Raw genomic sequence first — 19,499 nt, forward strand, 5'->3', positions numbered from 1 at the left:
GTAATTTATATTTTAGTAGCAGGTTAGTGGGTTTGTAGGGGAATAGGGTGAGTAGTTATTCAAACTAAAATGTTTTTTATTCATTTTATGTTATATTGATAGTTGATTTTTGATAATACATTCTATGAGAGGTATGAGAGGAGAACATGGCGGCCGCGAGCTGAGCAGCCGCTTGATGCCGGAGGCACTTACGCTCGGTTCCTCCGTGTTTTCTTTTTGGCATGAACTGAGGCTTTTTTTGGGGGCGATTCCCTCGCTTCTTGGACGGCGCTTTCTTGTGTTTTCCTCGTCTGGGGCTGTGTGGGAAACGCTTTTTCTCCACCCGATGGATGTGTGCACCCGCCAATTCGCTCCGCTGGTCTGCCGCCACCCTGGAGCTGAGGCGGGGACGCAGAGCAGCGGCTCGCGGGCTCCTCCGGGCCAACACGGGCAGGGCAGCACATGACAACTTTCTCCGGGGGAGCAGCCCAGCGCGCCACAAACTCTGGAAGGTTTAACCCCGACACAGCGCCTTGAAGAGCTGAAACAACATCAACCATGGCGAGGTCAGGTGCAGGGGGGGGCAAAGGGGAGGATTGCAGGTTAATGCTGCTCCAGTCCCTGTTGTATTGACCACGGAGGGGGGAAGACTTGTGCCCATTGCCTCAGAGTCACCTCATTCAAAATCACCGGCTCAGATACCAGAGGGGGAGGGCGAGAGTGAGAATAATATAAGCACCACTGGTAACCCCACTGGAAATTTTATTTCCATTACCAATACTGTGCCCATAACAACCGGAAATAAGAAGAGTAAGGGGCGCAGGAGTGGGGGGGGGGAGCTGTGAAGGCCTAAAGTAATAAAACCTCCCAAGGCCAGAAAAATAAAAGTGGTGCTGATGGTAATAAGACTGACAACAGAAATACACCTCAAGCGAAGGAGGTGAAGGACGAGAAAGAGAGTGCATCTCTGGATAGAGATAGCACCTCCACATTTCAACACTGGGAAGTAAAAGGTAAGACGGTCAGAGTTAGGAGAGCAAAAAATCAACCTTTAGACCCAAAGATCAAGGTTACTCTCTGCGGTCTTACTTTAAGGTGCAGCCATTAGTGTTAGACATAATTGAACAAGGGGAAGCACTCAGAAGACGCTCGAAAGGGCACTTGGAACCACCCCCAACTTTGGAAGAAATGGAAGTGGCAGGCAGCTTGCCCAGCTTGTCCAGAATGAGCAGACCCCTCAAGAGATGGTGGCAATAGACACTACAGTAGCCACTGCAATGACATCGACAGCTCCAATGGCTTTGACAACTGTAAATACGGTCTTGGACATTAACAAGACCCTTCCACATAGTGCAAATGATGTGGCTCCAGCTAGGTTAGACGGCCATAACAAATGAGGAGCAGATGTTCAGAAATCAGTTGATCAACAGGAGATTGCTGGTTCCTCAGTGGCCTCCATTGAAGCTCTTTTTCCACTCTAGCAGTGGATATAAATGTAGTGTAATGTAACGAGGTGCTTATATAGCGCTCTATCACCCGACGGGTATCCTGGCGCTTAAAAAGGACAGTCCCCACCAGAAGTTAATAGGGGCAGCCGAGGTGTGACACAGGAAGGGAGGAAAAGAGAGATAATATCAGAAGGAAAAATGACTCCAGCCTAGGGAATAAAAACGTTTTCAACTTTTTCCTGAAATCCATAAGACTTTGGACCTGACATAGATCCAAAGGGAGAGTGTTCCATAGCCGAGAAGCAACGGCAGAGAAGGATCTGCCACCTGTTCTGGACCGCCTGAACTGGACTACATTCATCAGAAATGCAGAAGCAGAACGAAGGTTTCTAGTTGGAGAATACCAGCTGAATTTTCTTTGCAGGTTCTTAGGGCCCATTCAATGAGCTGCCCTAAAGACAGTGCATAGAGCTTTGAATTGAATTCGCTGGTGGATAGGCAGCCAATGCAAATCTCGCAAGGCTAATGTGGTTTAGGTCCCTCGCTGCCAATTTAAAGCGAGTTTCGCTGCAATGGCCTGTATTCTGTACAGCTTCCCGATAAGGGTGTTAGGCGCACCCAGATATAGAGAGTTGCAGTAATCAAGTCTGCTGAGAATTACGCATCTCACAACCTGCGTTCTAGCCGAATTAGGCAAAAAAGGGAGCATCTTTCACAGCACTCGGATTAGCGAGAAGCAAGTGCCAACCGTTTTGTTAACCTGAGAATTCAGTTGGAGGTCCTGATAAAGAGAGGGTTTTCCGTCTCCGAGGCAAACCAAGGTGAGATTCGCCTCTTCTGCGAGACACTTGAGAAGAAAATTGACCTCCTGAACTCCAGGACAGAGGTATTGGAAAACTCTGTAGGAGAAATCATAGGAGAGCTAGGAGTTGCTAGGTCACAAATTACACTCCTTAAGAAAGAGGAAGTATTGCTTCGAGACAGACTCGAGATGTTAGAAAATAACTCACGGAGGAACAACTTGCGCCTCTTAAATGTCCCAGAGGGGAGTGAAGGAGAAGATATTAAGTCCTATATCGCTACCCTCATAAAAGAGTCTATTCATATCGAGGAATCGGTTGAGGACTTGAAGAAGGACATACAGAGGATCCACAGGGACCCTTTCCGGAAACATCCTAACCGGACAAAACCGAGGAAAATCCTTATAAACTTCCTTACATTCTCTCCGAAGAAGATCCTTAATTGTGCTCTAAAGCAAAGATCCTTGAAATCCAAGGAGTTTGCTTATGAAATCCGCTCTCATCTGGCCCGAACAACCTTGGATAAACAGTGGGAGCTGGGTAAAAAAAAATTGACGACTTCAAGAGATTTGGTGCAGTTGCTCAGTTGAAATTCTCTGCACTGCTGAAAGTCATGCACAATAATAAGATGTACAATCTCAAGACAGTGCAAGAGGCAGAGGAACTTCTTGAAAGCTTAGGGAGAACTACCACCATTAAATAGTCGAGGGAAGACCTGTTAAGAGATTTTTATATATATACACATCAGCTTCTTTCACGATAATTAGAATTTAGGGGGGAAAAAGAGGGAAATAAAAAGGTATAATGTAATGCACAACATACTGACTTGCTAAACATAATTTGGTTTAAGACGAGGGAGACAATTCTTTTACAACAAGCTTTTTAGGTGATTAGAAACGGAGTGTCCTCTTCTCAGGGCCTCAGCTCTTGTTTGAGTTTTTTTTCAAGTTATGTAAGGAAGGATTGGTGTAGGTTGCCCCGGCAGGCAGAAGCTGGACTAGCAGTCCAGGTAAATGGGGGTAGGGATCTCCAGGGGTGGGAGAGGGGGGAAGGGACACGGTGTGGGGAGCATACGGGTAGAAAAAGAAAAGAAAAAAAATCCTCATTCGCCTTTTAGGTCAGTCTGTATATTGTTGTTGTGTTTGGCCCTGGTTTGGTACTCCAGCATATTCGAAGTTCTGCTGTTTAAACCGCCATGACCTTGATAAAGTTTATATCTTGGAACGTCAATGGGCTGCGAGTTAAGAGCAGGAGGGCAAAAATGTTGCAATACCTGAGAGACTCTCTGGCACAAGTTATCATCTTACAAGAGACGCATCTCCTAAAGGAGGAGATGGTTGGAATCTTTAGCAAATTGAAGTGGGCGGAACATGCTATTGGAACTAATCGGAGTGCTAACATTAGAGGTGTTACTATTTTGTATTAAAAAAAAGCCAATGCACGTGTCCTAAAAACAGTAGTAGACCCGGGTGGCAGGTGGGTTATTGCTAGATTGTCTATTCAGGGTTTGCTCATTACGGTGGTTGGCTATTATGGACCGAATCAAGATGACCCTTCTGCCTTGAATTCTATCTTTTCAAACTTGCTTGAATTTCCAGAACCAATTATCCTGGCTGGGGATTTTAATATAGTTCTAGACCCCCTACTTGATAAATCCCCAAGCAGTGGAGCACATGTCTTGTCTAAATCTCGGGTGTACCTGCAAACAATGATGGCACAGTCGGGACTATGTGATGTTTGGAGGGAAAGGTCTGGCTCTCAGTTAGGCGTTTCCTTTTATAACAACAAATATAGACATAAGTCAAGGATTGACTATTTTTTAGTGAGCCACGACTTAAGGGGTAGGATCAAGAACATCGGATATCTGACTCCTCACCTGTCAGACCATGTGGTTGTTTGGATGGATTTGGGCTTAATAGAGAAAGATCAATCAAGGGTATGGACGTTTGATCGTTCATTACTTCTAGACGACCTTGAAGTAAAGCATCTACTCTCAGAAACAGAGTGTTTCTTTAACACTAATATTGGCTCGGCCGGGATTTCAGTAGTGTGGGATGCCTTGCTTGAGAGGCTTGGTCACAAGTAGGGTATGTTATAAGAACAAACAATATAGGGAAGAGGTGGCCCAGACGGAGTCAAATATGAAGAAAATTGAGTTGAGTCTGAACAGAGAGATTCTCCCTGAAAAACGGCAAGAGTATATTGCGGAACTAAAAACCTTGAAACACCAGTTAGACACCACCATCCAGTTAAGGATCACAAAAAAATGGGAGGCTAGCAAAATGGCCCATTTTGAATATGGAGAGGGGGCTGGCAAACTCTTAGCATGGAAAGCCAAGTCCGATAGAATGCGGAATATAATAAAACGTATAGACAGTGAGGACTACACCTCTTCAGTATCCACAAATGAGGAGATTGGAGAAGCTTTCCTCTCCTTTTTCCAGGAGTTATATAAAGAAGATAGAGAAGTAGATATAGTCCATGCCATGGATTGGCTAGATGGAAAATTGTTTGCTTCATTAAATACCCTTCAGCGAGAACATTTGGAAATGGATATATCTGAGCATGAGGTTAGGAAGGCCATTTCTGCTTGTAAGGGGTGTAAGGCCGCAGGGCCCGATGGGCTTCCTGCGGAATTGTATAGATCTTTGGAAGAGGCCATAATCCCGATTATGACTGTACTTTTTAATAATATATTATCGGAAGGGGCTAGTCCTCCTGCGTCATGGGGGGAGGCTACTATTTCACTAATTTTGAAAACTGGAAAGAATCCGGGTAACTGTGGGTCTTGTAGGCCCATTTCCCTCCTAAACACAGATTATAAAGTTTTTACGAGGATTCTTGCGGCTAGGTTGGGCACAGTAGTAGGTGGACTCCTGCATTCAGATCAGAAAGGTTTCATAAGAGGTAGAAACCTATTCGACCTCACACACGATTTTATTGGAGCTATAGATGTGGCATCCACCTTTTCTCTACCGTTGGCAGCGATGACATTGGATGCCACCAAGGCTTTCGATAGGGTCAACTGGACATATCTTTCTGCAGTAATGGGAAAGTTTAATCTCGGACCCAAATTTTGCCGTACTACACAACTCATATACCGAGACCCGCAGGCAAGACTGTTAGTAAACGGGAAACTGACCAACCCCTTTAAGATCACTAGAGGTACCAGACAGGGCTGCCCACTCTCTCCCCTTCTTTTTGATTTATACATTGAGCCTTTTGCTCAGTGTTTAAGGGATGAGCCGAGTATTACATCATTCAGGTTTGGAGTGTGGGAGAAGAAGGAAGCCCTGTACGCGGATGACGTCCTGATTTTGTCATCTGAGCAAGAGACGTCTTTTCCTCAGGTCATCAGACTTGCACAAGACTTTGGTCGGGTCTCTGGTTATGAGGTAAATGCAGAAAAGACACAGAGATTCTGGTGTGGAATCTGCCGGAGTGCCAATACCAGACGAAGAGAGGGATGAGATATCTGGGAGTCAGGATAGTACAGAACATAGATAAGATTGTTGGGACCAATCTCACTAACATCTCTAGAGATTGCCAGAAACTTATGAAGTCCTGGGCCCATCTCCCACTGACCATCCTGGGCCGGATTAACCTAATTAAAATGATCATATTACCGAATATTACATTTCTCTTCAACACCATTCCCCTACATTTTGAAAAACAGGCGATCGATAAGTTACAGCAAGCTATCAATTCATTTGCTTGGGCATACAAGGCCACGAGGATAGCATGGAAGAAGCTCAGGCGTAGAAGGGAGAAAGTGGGTCTCACCCTCCCGGATCTTCAGTACTATGCCTGGGCCTTTCAACTATCACATTCTAGGATGCTTTTGAAATCCCCAGAAAACACAGATAGGGGAGCCATGTTTTCTACCATGATTGAGGGGGTGGGATTGCCACTGGAAGGGTTCCTTTTTAAATACGGTGACCAAAAGTACTTTAAAAAGATCAGGCTAAAAGTTTTATAGGCAGCGGCCCGTATGTGGGCTAGAATAAAGCAATGTACGAGCTTGAACTATTTTTCAAGTTTTGCCCCTTTATGGGACTCGCCAGGGGCTCCAGAATGTCTAAAAGATAAGTTAGCCATACCACTTAGAACAGCTAGGCTTACTGTGTGGCGAGATTTGACTTTTGAGGGGTCACTTTTACCATGGGTATCTCTACACAATAACCTGGAGGAGGGCATGTCTAGGTTTAAATACTTACAGTTGCAGAGTTGGTCACAGAATTTTAAAAAAACGATTGGTATAGGGAACACTCTGGAGGAACAATTGGTGTTAAGACCCAGGATGAGAAAGGAGATTTCCTTCTTCTACTGGTCCATAGAGGAAGCCACAGATGGGGATTTTAAATTGGCGGAAGATCTCTGGAAAACCCATATGCCAGACGAGAACTGGGAGGACTTGTGGCAGACTTCCTTCCAAACCTTGTTTGTTATTGTAAAACCTGCCTGGCTCAGGAGGAACCACTATTTCACCACTCATAGAGCCTATTTATCTCCAGCAAGACTTGCCAAAATAACTCATGGCCTCCCAGTAATCTGTAAGAAATGTGGCCTAGCAAACGCTTCCGACATACATATGTTCAAAGACTGTCCTGGGCTAACAGAATTCTGGAAGAGGGTAGGGGCAACTTTGGCTGACATTATGGGAACCCCAGTTCAGATTACCCTCACTTTGATCATTTTTGGAAAAAGCAGTGAAGTTAGAGGTCTCATAAGGGGTTTTCTATTCTACGCAATTTTGTTGGCAAGGAGAGAAATTTGCAGGAGATGGGTAGAGGCCACACCTCCCATGCACTCAGAATGGCTGTCCTCTCTATATAAGACCTCTAGGATAGATTTGGGTAGACTGCAGAATAGAAAGGGGAAAGCAATATGGGATGGTTTGCTCAATTGGTCTCTGCCTTAGTTTGACTTGGGGTGGGTGACGTCTAGGGTTTTAAAATTGTTTAAAATTGTGTTGTATATAATCAGACTATCCTTTGGGTCCTATGATTATGCCTCTTTGGAAACTCTCAGGCTCAGTCAGGCCTTGCTCGCTTCGTTTACTTTCCATTATTTTGCAAGCCTGCACCAACAGCCTTCGGTCACAATCCACCTGAAGAGAGTGAGATCTTCTCCCCCTCTACAAAGGGGTCAGAGGCATTTTGGGGGTTACGACATACCAGTAGGCAGGCATTGCCCTAGGTCTCCAACTGGATTGCCTACATCTCCTTGAAACCGAGAAATGGTATTCATAGCCCACCTACTGTCGACTGTGATTTGAGGCGAATGAGGACAAAAAAAAAACACACAAAAAAGATAATACATTCTATGTAACTGATAATTATGTCATTTTTTTAATTATGTATTTTTTGTTTGCTGAGAAATATTTTTAATAAGTGTAATTCATAATAATATCTGTAAAATGTACTTTCGTTTTTATTTTATTTACTTTATTTACATACTAGTTTAATTGTATTGTTGTTTTCTTGTTTGTTTAATTTTGGTGTTTTTGTTTTTTAGGTAGTATGGAGAGAGGAGAATTTTATTTAGAATTATTTTAATACTGAATTATTTTGTTATTTTTTTAATTAAATTAAAATATATATTTTTATTTGTATAATATATAGTTTTTAAAGTGTTTTAATAATTTTTTGTTATTAGGCATTGAAATGAATTAATCAAAATGATTACGAGTTGGAATGATATATGTAACCCATCGGAAGTGCAACACTTTCCCTACAGCTGCTTAGACTGGAGTGGAAATAGTAAGGGCTTTATTATGAGTTTGGCGGAGCGGGACTGCCCCAATGCTGCCAAAACTGTGGTTGAACCGCCTGCCAGATTGGGAGTTTTTTCCTGTCTGGCAGACAGTTCTTTGGTGTTCCCACGGCAGTGCCTATTAAATAGGCGCTGCAATGGGAGCGTCAAAGTCTGTTACTTCAGGGCATAGACTGTTGCCCTCTAGAAACTGGGGGTGCATGCAGACAGGCCGGCACAGCCTGTGCCCCTCTGCATGCAACCCATGGCACAGGTGCAAGGGGGGCCCTGTTGGCCCCTTTATTTCCTCTCCGCCCCATTCTTCATGGCAGTCGCACCACCATGTGGCGGTGAGGAAACTTGTAATAAGGCCCTAAATCTAATCCACTCTACTATACTCTACTCCACTCCATTCTTCAACACTCCACTCTCCTCTACACCATTATTTTTCAGCCATGCTGAACAGCATCCACGCTGGTATGCAACATGGCTAAAACACATTGGCAAAGCCAACAGCTCTTGCATAAGCAAGACCGTTATTTATTTATTTGTCTTGTTAAGCGCCCGAATCACCCCCGAAGGGGACATCTTCGCGCTACAGAGGTGCTACAGAGTCAGCAGAGAGAATCAGAAGAGCTCGGTTTTAAGAAACCTGCGGAATTGCAGATAGTCGGCACATTAGCGGAAGTGAAGAGGGAGTTGATTCCAACAGGAGGGAGCCAGATGATAAAAGGCTTTCCCCCTATGCGGGATTTCTTTACACGAGGAACCGAGAGGAGTGATTTAGATTCTGATCTGAGTGTTCTGGAAGGCTGGTATCGTATGAGTCTTTTTAAAGCGGATCCGCACCTTTGGCTATGCCAATGCTTGTTTAGGTCTGGCGTTAGCCAAGACCTTTTGATTTACTGAAAATATAATTACTTATAGGGACTTTTTAAATATTCACTTCATCACAGGGGCATTCAGTTAGTCCTCATCATCCATTGGTCTGCTTTATAGGCATTCACATTTTGCTTCCATCCACAGGAGCATAAAACAGGTCAGTCGGTCAGCTTACTTTAGCCCTTGATTCCTTTCTGTGTGAGTGAAGGCATTCCACTAAGGTACAATATTGTCATCCACACAGAAAATATACCCTTTCATTTTCAGGGAACTGTGGGCAACTGTGTGATTTTTCCAAAAAGATATTTTAATTTAGATTTTTTTTTTTTTTTTTTACTTTGTGAGTACCTGGCAGCTCCCCAGACACTAACAGAAGTGGTGCACAGTCAGTGCAGACGTAAATGGCACCATATGTGAACAGGGTACGGAGGAGTAAGGCACGCCCAGGCATCTTCCTCTTTGGAGAAAGACCGATCCCCACTCCAGTGAAAGATGGGGGCTGTGGTTTCAACCCACAATCATGTTTTCATTAATGCCCTCTCCTCAGAGGTGGTGCAAAGTGTCAGGGGTTTGTGCATGTGCTGAGATAACTTTTTTTCTGTAATTGGGCACGGTGCCCCGTCCATACCGGGGCTGCCTAACTAATGGTCCTTTGTGGCACAAACTGGGCCAGAGTACCCGGCATAAAACTCAGGCCCAAGAATTTTTGATTTCAAAAAATAAATGTGATGAAGGCAGGCTTATTCTCATATTGGGCCACACCGCATGCCCTTTAACCAAAGAATTCTTTCTTTCTCAATAAAGCATGTAGCCTGAATACTGCAGTTATCCCTGAAGTATGCAAAGGGAAATGTGGATTCTTTCTGACAGTCATAAATTGAGGTAAAATCCCAATTCAGTCCCCCAGGTGGTAAAAAAAGGTTCAATCCTAGATGCCTAGTGGGCTTTCTGCTCCCTGGAACAGGACGATAGAAGGTGAACCATCCAAACCTCCCACTAAAAAGGCAGAATGACTGTCTGGTGCCAGGGTTGGAGATGCAATCCAGTGTCAAGATGGGGAAATCCTGCACCCTATTCGGATTTTCACTTTTTAGCAAAAAGGTCTAGAGGTGTTTCTCACCGCCCACAAGGAGAGACACGTAGGGGGTAAACAGCCCAATCCGCCAACCAAGTGAGGCTTAAAACCCACCACAATACCATGGAAGAAAAGTGAAAAAAGGACAATCTTAGCATCCTGGCCCAAAAAAAGGCAGCATTTTTGCCTTTCTCTTTCATTGTTTCCACGGGGAATGACTGCAACACTTAAGCATGTAGTCAGTATGATACCAGGGATCCCTACCAGCCATGGGCATTTCTGAAACCTAGAACCCCAGGGGAATCCAGGGTGGTATGGCTTGTGTGCATCCTACCACTTTTTCTTAGCCAGAGTGCCTGGTGAACGTCAAACCATGGGTCCAAAAACATTATTTTCCCATATCTATGTGACAGAAATCTCTGGTGCTTTTAGCCAATGGCTGGAGTCTTACCACCCTTTGATCCCACAGATCTTTCGATTAAACCCTCCCAATTATGTGTGAGCCTAATGCGCATCATAAAAACACACCATAATTGCAACCATGTAAAGGCCATATTGGCAATACACTAACTTCACACAGTCCAAGTTTTGACCAGTTTGTTCCACGGGTGATAAGCTAACCACGCACTTAGGCTATTGTTTTTATTGAGAGAGGTGTGGGAAAACAGATCACTAGAACATGTATTATCTTTTGAATAAATCTCCATTTTGGCTCTCAAATTAAGTCTTTAAGCACGAAAGAACACATTTTTTTTCAACGCTGGCTGAATCACGACATTATTATGGGTAACCAAATAGTCATACAAATAACCACTATTCCTAAACCTAGTTTCCTGGGAACATTTAAAAGATGCATTGCTTGCCTTTATTCCCATCTTTCATTCATAACTCTTTACCTTATAAACTAATGCATGGCCGGTACACAATAAAAAACCAATAAAAGCTGCAGCTTGGTTGATAGCTCTGGGTATTTAGGCCACCAATGAACGCACCATAGCCCTGTTACTGAAAGAGTCAATGTGATGTAACTGTATAATACTTTTGTAGATTGGCCATTGGGGCAAAAAAATACAAATAAAAACATTGTCACATTTCTTTTTTTCTTATTTACGTTTGTTAATTTTTGATTTCAACAATTACTCTTGTTGGCAAACTGTGAGAGATCAACACCAATGACTTGTTAAATTCCGAATTTTGTGTACTTTTCAGAAAGGTACAGCTATTGTTGCAGAGATTCTGCTCAGAAACAGAACTATGCTTGGGACCATAGAACGTCAGTAGGCAGGGACTGAGTCACCATACCAACTCAGTAACCATGAGCCCTGGTCTGACTAGCTATTGTGTCTCACTTGCCCACCTAAACATATCCAGAGAGACAAGTGAATTGACACCTCAGAACACAACACTCCCGACCCTCTCACGGATCATAGTAAGAGGACACCCCCTTTCACTCTCACACTCATACTTGTCCACAATGACTTATAACAGAGACACAAAGGAAGTTTGAAATGTTTATTTAAACTATTGTGCTCTAGAATACTCTAGAATGCTCTAGAATGCAGTATTTATGCCACAATCAGAAAACAAATGCGTAACACAAATACAGTTAGCATAGTCAGTAAACCATATATTATGAAAAGCCCTGTCATATTATGAGACAGATTGGCCTAACCTCCCCCCCCCCCCACAGAAGCGGCATGATTATATAACAAAGATCACTGGGATTGGTAGCAGACCCCGTACCTTAGCATAAACAGGTGGACGTTCTGCATCTCAGGTACAGCTATGATCTCCTCTCAGAAAATCGCTCTCTCTATATATGTAACATTACTGTGCATGCCTATATATGACAAGGGTTCACAAAGTCCAGCAAAGTGACATAACTCAAGCACCGGTAGCGAACACCCCAGTCTTGTCTGGCTCTCTCGAAGAGGATGCTGCATGCCATCGATTGATGAATTCAAGATACTATTAATGAATTAGCCCCTGTCAAGGCACACCATTCTCCCAGGACTAAACCAATTTAATGAGGACCTTACAATGATAAAAAAATAATGCTAACACTTTGAAAGGAAATGGAGGCGTAATTTAAATCTAGAGGCTAAATCGGCCTATAAGCTAGCATTAAAGAATTATCATACAAAAGGTGCATCTTGCCAGAAAGGCCTTCTTTGGAAGGAAGATCGACAAAGCTGGTAATAAATCTAAGGAGATCTTTAAAATTGTGAAATCTTTTCTTAGACCGGATGACATTTATAGAGACTGCCAACCGTCTGCAGAATGGTGCGAGGAGTTAGAATTATTCTTCCATGACAAGATCTCTACCAATCAGGCAGATCTTCTTAAAAATGTGCAACCTGACTTTATCTTTCCTGATTCTATTAGAGAAGCTCCACTTTCGCCAGTTTCTGCCCTATATGCCTGGAGGCTTCGGGTTCAGGTACGCCTTCTGACCCATGCTCCACAGATATGCTTACTAAGGTAGCTCAGTTCATCAATCCTATTGTAAACAGAATATTAAACACTTCTCTATCATCTGGCGAGGTTCCAGCACACTGGAAAAGGGCAAAAGAACTATCTCTGCTAAAAAAAACATCCACAGCTGATCCGAAACAACTGGCAAGCTACAGACCTATCTCCCTTCTTCCAAAATATTGGAAAAATCGGTTAATGGACAACTGTTGTAATTCCTTGAGGAAAACAAGTTTATACATTCTAGTCAATCAGGCTTTAGGCCACACTTCAGTACGGAAACAGCGCTCTTGAAAGTAGATGAATATGTTAGAGGCATCCTGGACATGAGAGGCAAGACCTTACTGATTATGCTGTATTTATCTGCGGCCTTTGATACTGTTACTCATCTAAGGCTGCTCGCAATACAGATTGAGAATATTGCCCTGAAGTGGCTTTCCTCTTTTTGGACAATAGAAGCCAAGAAGTCTGGCTGCCTCCTTTTCTGTCCAAAGCTCGTACAATGACAGTGTGGGTTCCTCAGGGCTCAGCGTTGAGCCCAACCCTGTTTAATGTCTATCTTACACCACTGGCGGCACTGGCAGAGTCGCTGGGCATGGAAGTAATCGTTTATGCAGATGACACCCAGCTTCTCTTCTCCTGTGGAAAAGGAAAGGAGCTAGATAGGGAGGCTATCACAAATTGCCTCTCCAAGGTGTTTCAGTGGTTTGCTCGAACCAACTAAAATGCAACCTGGAAAAGACCAAGATCATGATCTTCGGTGCATCTGCCCATAACCTTTGGAGATCTTGTTGGTCGAAGGAGGCCCCACTTACGGGCCCCCAACAGAGTTCTGTAAGGAACTTAGCTCCTGCTTTGGAAAACTTCGGATGCTGATAAAATGTCTGCCTCTCTTGTCAGAATTGTCTAGGAAAACAGTAATCCAAGCGGTAATAACCTCGAGACAGGACTATTGCAATGAACTTTATCTTGTTCTTCCAGAGTACCCTCTGTGCAGACTTCAGGTGGTTCAGAACTCAAACTTCCCCCTAGATAACACATGACCGCTCACTTCAAGGCTCTCCATTGGCTCCCAGTGATCAAAAGGATATGATTTAGGGCTATTGTTTAAATGCTTAAAGTCCTGCACTGCTCAGGGGTCGACTATCTGAGAGACAGAATCCATGATTACATTGCTGCCCACACCATGCTCTCCTCTTCTGAACATCTGGCTAAAGTCCCGCACATTTGCCGGTTCAGAACAGGCGGCAGGTCCTTCTCGTATCTAGGACAGCTTAACTGGAACATGCTCCTTAGGGAACTGTGTCTAACACGGGACCTTCCCGTCTTTCAAAAGAAACTGAAAACTTGGCTTTTCACACAATCTTATAAGTTTCATATGTAGGTGCCGTTCTGCCTTTTTGTGCCGGGACACTCTCGTGAGTAGCTGTGCGCTGTATAAATCTTCATAACATATAACATAACATATAACATAGGCTCACAAACAACAGCTCCACTCATGTTTTGTGTCAAGGTGCTAGTGCCTGAACAAAAAGAAATAACAAGGGACATTGTTGTTTGTCCTTGTCTGCTGTGTTCATACTAAATCCCATGAAAGAACAGAACACAAAAACAGCTTCAAGTTTTTTGTGAAAATACAATGTAGCACATAAATTAGCGTGTTTATATAGTAACGTGCGCAAAGCAAATACAGCATGTATCGTGCATAGTTGGGCTGACATGGGGAAAACTACAATGGGCCACGCACCGAACACATGACCATACCTCGGTGTAATCATGGGTTTCATCCCTTTCTTCAACAAAATGCAAGTAGTTGGAAACTGCAAAAGTAGGAAATATTGACTTCCACTTACAAAATTGCAACAATTGTAGAGATTTTTTTTTATAACTTTGCTTGTTTATAAAAGTTGGGAAGATGTGATCTTAGCACAGCAACCCCTATGTTAATGCCATTCTTAAAAAACAAAACGTAATTGTATAACACTTTCCCCCATCTGTTTAGAAAAAAATCAACCACTGACATGGCCAGTTGGTCTGGCTTGCAATTGAAACTGCCTCTTCAGAAACTGGTAAATTTAGGCACTCAAGAAGAGCTCATCATACATGCACTCTTTCAAAAATTATTGCACTCATGCATCCATTCATCCTGCTGCTGACTCATTGTTGCATTAACCCACTTACTCTTCCACAGTAAAACAAACACAAACTCAGCAAGCATATGTAAGATCAATTTAAAGACTAAAAGTAGAAAAAAGAAAACATACCTAAAATGTTTTCCGAACCGCAAAATGATACTAAAAATGGTTACAGATTCGGTAATTGGAAGGTGTGTGTTTTGGGCATCCCTTCTAAATATCAAATAGGAACCCGATGTATCAATAGTCTGGGACTGTAATGTTGCAAACCATTGTACCGTTACCTACATCCAAGTTAGAGTCAGTAGTGGCCCGTGGTGGGTGTGCTGCTGGGCGCTGAAGTGGGGTGGGGGAGGGTAGGGCGGGGGGTAGTAAACTACGGATTACGGCCAATTAGAGGTAAGTAAACATATAAATGAATCAAACTAATTTCGTTGCACGCCATGCATCGCCAAATGCAGAGCGCGCAACAAAATATGTTTCATTACCCCCCACCCTGCCCCTCCCCCGCCCCACGTCAGCGCCCAGCAGCACTCCCACCACGGGCCACTAGTGGTTAGAGTGGTAACTGATTCGTGAAGAGGAAGGGGTCTGTCCAAGGGATCACTGACAACTCTCACTGAAGTTTTTTTAAATTAAAATCTGTTTTTGTTTTAAATCAGCCCTACTTCCTTAAAAATTCAATTTTGATACTGAGCCAAAGTCCATGTCAGCTACTCTATATGTACTCATGCTTTTAAAAAGAACAAAAATATTTACACAAAAAATCAATTTTAAAATACAATCATAGAGATAGTAGTATTCTGTCCTTTGCAGTCCATCATCCAGATGATAGAAAACAATCGTAGACACTCGCAATTTGAGACCCACCTAATTTATTTTTCGAACTACCTTATTAATTAGTACATAGGTCAGTTACCCAAAATAAGACACTTATTGCAAAAAGTCCAGTTTTAATTTGTGACGTTTTACAACCACATTAGTATATCTGGCCATCAATGTGTGATGATGATTCAGTGCACATTTGAGATGTAAACTAGTGCCTCCGGAGATTGCACTCCTAGCCCTTCAAACGAGGTGGAAGGGTACCCAAAACAGCTGATAGCATGAGGTGAAAGAGAAATACTCCTCTTTGCGCTGCCAAAGTCCCCCACTATTTAAATTTTAAAGAATTAGTAACAATAGGTAAACAGACATCAATGAAGTCAAGCCATATTAAAAATGTATGTCTTCTGCCTAAAGGAACTCAGCTGCTTCAGGCAATGTGCTGGAACCCAGCTTATGTGAGCTGTGAAGGTCGGTCTTGCAGATCTATATGGATCAGGGCCCTGATCTACCATTTGAGTTCATCAAGAAATCTGTTGCATCGTCAACAGCTTTGTGCTTTTTTGAGGCTTTGCCCTATCGTACGAACAATCCAAAACACTGGTAAATTTCTTAAATGTCTGAGCTTACATAACGGTTTGTTTCCCTCAGAAGACCCTACACAGCTCCACTCCACAATATCTTCCATTGAAGCTGAAGATATCTCGTAGGCTAAGATTCTCTTGCAGCTGATGGCTCCTTGAACCCCCAAACTCTAAAAAATAGAAATCACAATGGCACAATCCTCCTCAAGTAGTGCTACTAACGTTTGGAACGCTCTGCTTCAGACAGAAGACCCACCACTTCACTGACTACATTCAAGGCTAGATTGAAAGCTCTTTTCTTCCAAAGATATTTTTAATTCCAGAACATTTTCACCTGATCACTCCTCAGCTTGCTTCTTCCTGGACTCAGTATGCAAGACACATCAAATTTCTCGCTGGGGCTCTCCCCGGATTTATTTCCCTCCCCTTCTCACTATTGCCTCAATTGCAGTTTCTTCTGCTTTCACAGTGATATGCCTTTACTCCTCACTGGAATATCTAAGGTACTAGAATCAACACCCATCACCCAATACTTTTTCTAGGACTACTGAGTGATTCGATCTGACCAATGGGATGCACCATGTCATTTCCAACAGTCTATCCCTCACCTTTTACAATATTATTTCTCTCTCACTGAGGCTGTCTTTAGTTTGCCTTGTCTCTGACATGGTTGGCTTACTCTCTCAAGTTACTTAACTTTTTGGTTGGCTCAACTATTGGCAGCTGTCTTATTATTCGCATGTAACTTATCAATTCTTATGTAACTTATTTATTTATAAATATCTTGTTAATTCTTATATAAAACGACCTAACACCTGCAGGTAATGTCTTTGCTATATAAATAACTTAAATAAATCCATAGAGCTGTGATGTGCCAACTTAGTACTAAACATGTGAAAGTGTACTATATATAGCTACTAGAAGGAAGTCACAGCAAACAATGACCCGGAAGGCACAAACATTTTTCTTGAAAACATGTAATTCTCTGGGAAGACAACAGCTTTTTTTAACTTCAAAGACTGAAATTGATATGAGGCAATACTTTAGATCTCGTTTTTAAAAGGGTGACTTTGGAAGGTGAACAGAATTCGGACTTGAGAAGTTGGTACTATCTGAAAGGTTGTCGGGTCAAAGAAAGATGGCTTGGGGACAGGAAGAGAAAGTTACACAGGATGAAGGTGGGCCCCAGGCTCTTATTTTTTGCGGATACATGCGTAAATACCTCAGCAATTTCAGATTTTCGTTTTTTTTCTGGAACTCGTGGTGCCAGAAAATTCCACTTTATAGTTCCATTTAATTCCATTATAAAATTGGGGTTACAAGTCCAAGAATGTAAAGTAAAAAAAGCTGGACTAAACGATCGACTTACGCATGGACCTAGGAAACAGGAGAGCTCTGCTGGCCACAATTAACTCAAATCCTTTGCATCTGTGTCACATGGTCGATATGACAGTGCTGACTGGCCGATTCTCTACCAGTTGTAGAACTCTGGGTCTTCAGCAAATTTTACAAGAGCGTTTAGCCCACAGTTAAGGGATAAACGGCTGCGGGTAATAAAACTCATGAAGGTGGCTGTATCGGACTCAGAACTGATATAGGCGCTGTCTCTAGGATAGGGAAGATCCTAGAAGAGGCAGGAGATATTGACATTGAGGGCAAGATGCCAACCACGAAAAAGGTGGGGTGTAGGTGATAGGAAAGCTTATCAGAATCAATGAGGGTTGGGTATCAAACTCTGTGGGAGGTTGTGAAACTGAAAGGTAGAATAGCATGTCACTGTCAGACTCTCGTGGGGACATGTCAGACTGGACCAAAGATGGAACAGTCTAGGAAAGAGGGAGAATGTTAGGCCGCTGTCAACCGGCAGCCCCTCCTCCTTCTTCTGTCTGTTTGTTAATTTTTTTCTCTAAATCTATATTTTCACAACCGCACTTGCAAAATGGCGAAGCAAAGCGCCCCCTCCCCCCTTGGACGCTGAGTAAGATTAGTCGGAGCAGCGCCAGCTGAGTACATCCCGGGGTTGGCGAGCCCTGCCACCTTCGCACATGGGGTCGGGGGTGGCGGGAAAAAAAGAGGCGCCAAAAAAAAAAGAGGAGCGGCCTGCGCTGCCCTCATTGCCTTACCTCAGTGACTCGGCCGCCGCCGCCCGGCGCGCGCTCCCTGTGCTCAGGGGCATGGGCGTCCCCGGCGCTGTGGTTGAGGGCGGGGCGAGTCTGGAGCGGCAGCCACGTTAGAGCCAGGCATACACGTACGTTGACAGAGGTTACTTACAGAGCAGTTTGTGCGTACCAACGATTTCTCCAAGTGCATCCCTAATGAGCCAATTGCATGTGGTCTGACCTTAAGACGGTCGCGGGTAGGTTCCCAGTCCGACGTGCTCGTGCATATCCAGACATGCGTATTAATAAATGTGTGTACGCTTTCCAATTGCACACTCTCAGACTTTCACTCTCATCAATGTACCTGGCCTATTACCGGCTATTGGCTTCTGCAGACTTCAGCGGAAGCCATAACTGCTGTAGAGCTTAGTTAGTTTACACATGCCAAAATATGGTCATATTTTTCCCAATACTGCCCAGATGAACGCGACGCGCACGATTTTGAAAGCCAAATAGCGTTATTTGCTGTCCTAGTTTAAAATTCCACAATTCAAAGCAAGTAAATGGGAAATTCAGTCCCCGATTTCATATATTTTCCTCATTAACTCATCTCAAATGCTGGCCAACGTATGCAGGCAAGGTGCAGAGTCAGAAAGGAACCCGGTGAAATGGCATTTCCACATTAGATGGCATTGAAGACAGGCATTGGGAATGCCAATAGGTCTGGCTTTAGAGGAATGCTGTATGGTAATGTGAAACATTTCAATGAGATAGAATTGGAATGGCTATGTTTTTGCCTGACAGCAAATAATTAGAATAATATTGGTGTAGGTTAAAAGGTCAGGATATAGTTGCACTGCCAAGTCAGAGACATTTGTGCCCGTCATAGTGATCACAGCTTTGTGGAGGCTAAGCACTATTTTTGGAATCACACAAGTTCTACCCAATCAAAAAATGTACTCATGCCTCCCAACATGTGCAAAGCCAATGCCTTTTTCTAGAGATGCTCGCATATGTCTGGCGACAGCTACGCTGTCAAGCCAGACCATAAACAGGGAGCTCTAAATTAATAAAAGCTAAAATAAAGCAGTTTTCTTTCTTTGAACATAAGGATTCTTTTCCTAAATCAGGAATGTGTACTTGTATGTAAACCGTATCAACGCAAATACAATGAGTAGGCAACCAGAGGGGGGGGGGGGGGGGGGGGGGAGAGGTCAAGAGTAAGACTGTACGAAATTCATGTAACTTGCCTTTTTGTAATTCCACAACATTTTTGAAAAATAATGTGAACTTACACAAATTGCAAATCTGTTGTTTAGCCCTATAATTTAGTGTGAGTTTAGACGTGAGTATTGTGACATGAGGATTGTCAGCGCTTTGCACTATTAATTTACCAAAGGGCTGATTAGACGAATCGGGGCCATGTGAGTCCCAAATGACATAGAT

At 43.3% G+C, this 19,499-nt stretch overlaps 1 protein-coding gene across 5 annotated transcripts in view; it reads right to left on the reverse strand.

Annotated features, from left to right (window-relative positions):
* ZNF512B (zinc finger protein 512B) overlaps positions 1-18,171 on the reverse strand; it is a 295,003-nt gene extending 276,832 nt beyond the window's left edge. For 3 of the 5 annotated variants that reach the window (XM_085619660.1, XM_085619659.1, XM_085619657.1), the window contains exon 1: positions 18,078-18,171. Coding sequence is in view for 2 of the 5 variants with exons in the window: in XM_085619656.1 (XP_085475782.1) it covers positions 17,324-17,327 (4 nt within the window). In the remaining 3 variants the exon portion in view is untranslated. Of the gene's footprint in view, positions 1-17,323; positions 17,400-18,077 lie in introns of those variants that run through there. The other 2 variants (XM_085619656.1, XM_085619658.1) reach the window with 2 other exon arrangements.
* Between the last annotated feature and the right edge of the window lie 1,328 nt (positions 18,172-19,499).

This window comes from Triturus cristatus, chromosome 7 (assembly GCF_964204655.1).
Source record: "Triturus cristatus chromosome 7, aTriCri1.1, whole genome shotgun sequence".
Taxonomy (NCBI): domain Eukaryota; kingdom Metazoa; phylum Chordata; class Amphibia; order Caudata; family Salamandridae; genus Triturus; species Triturus cristatus.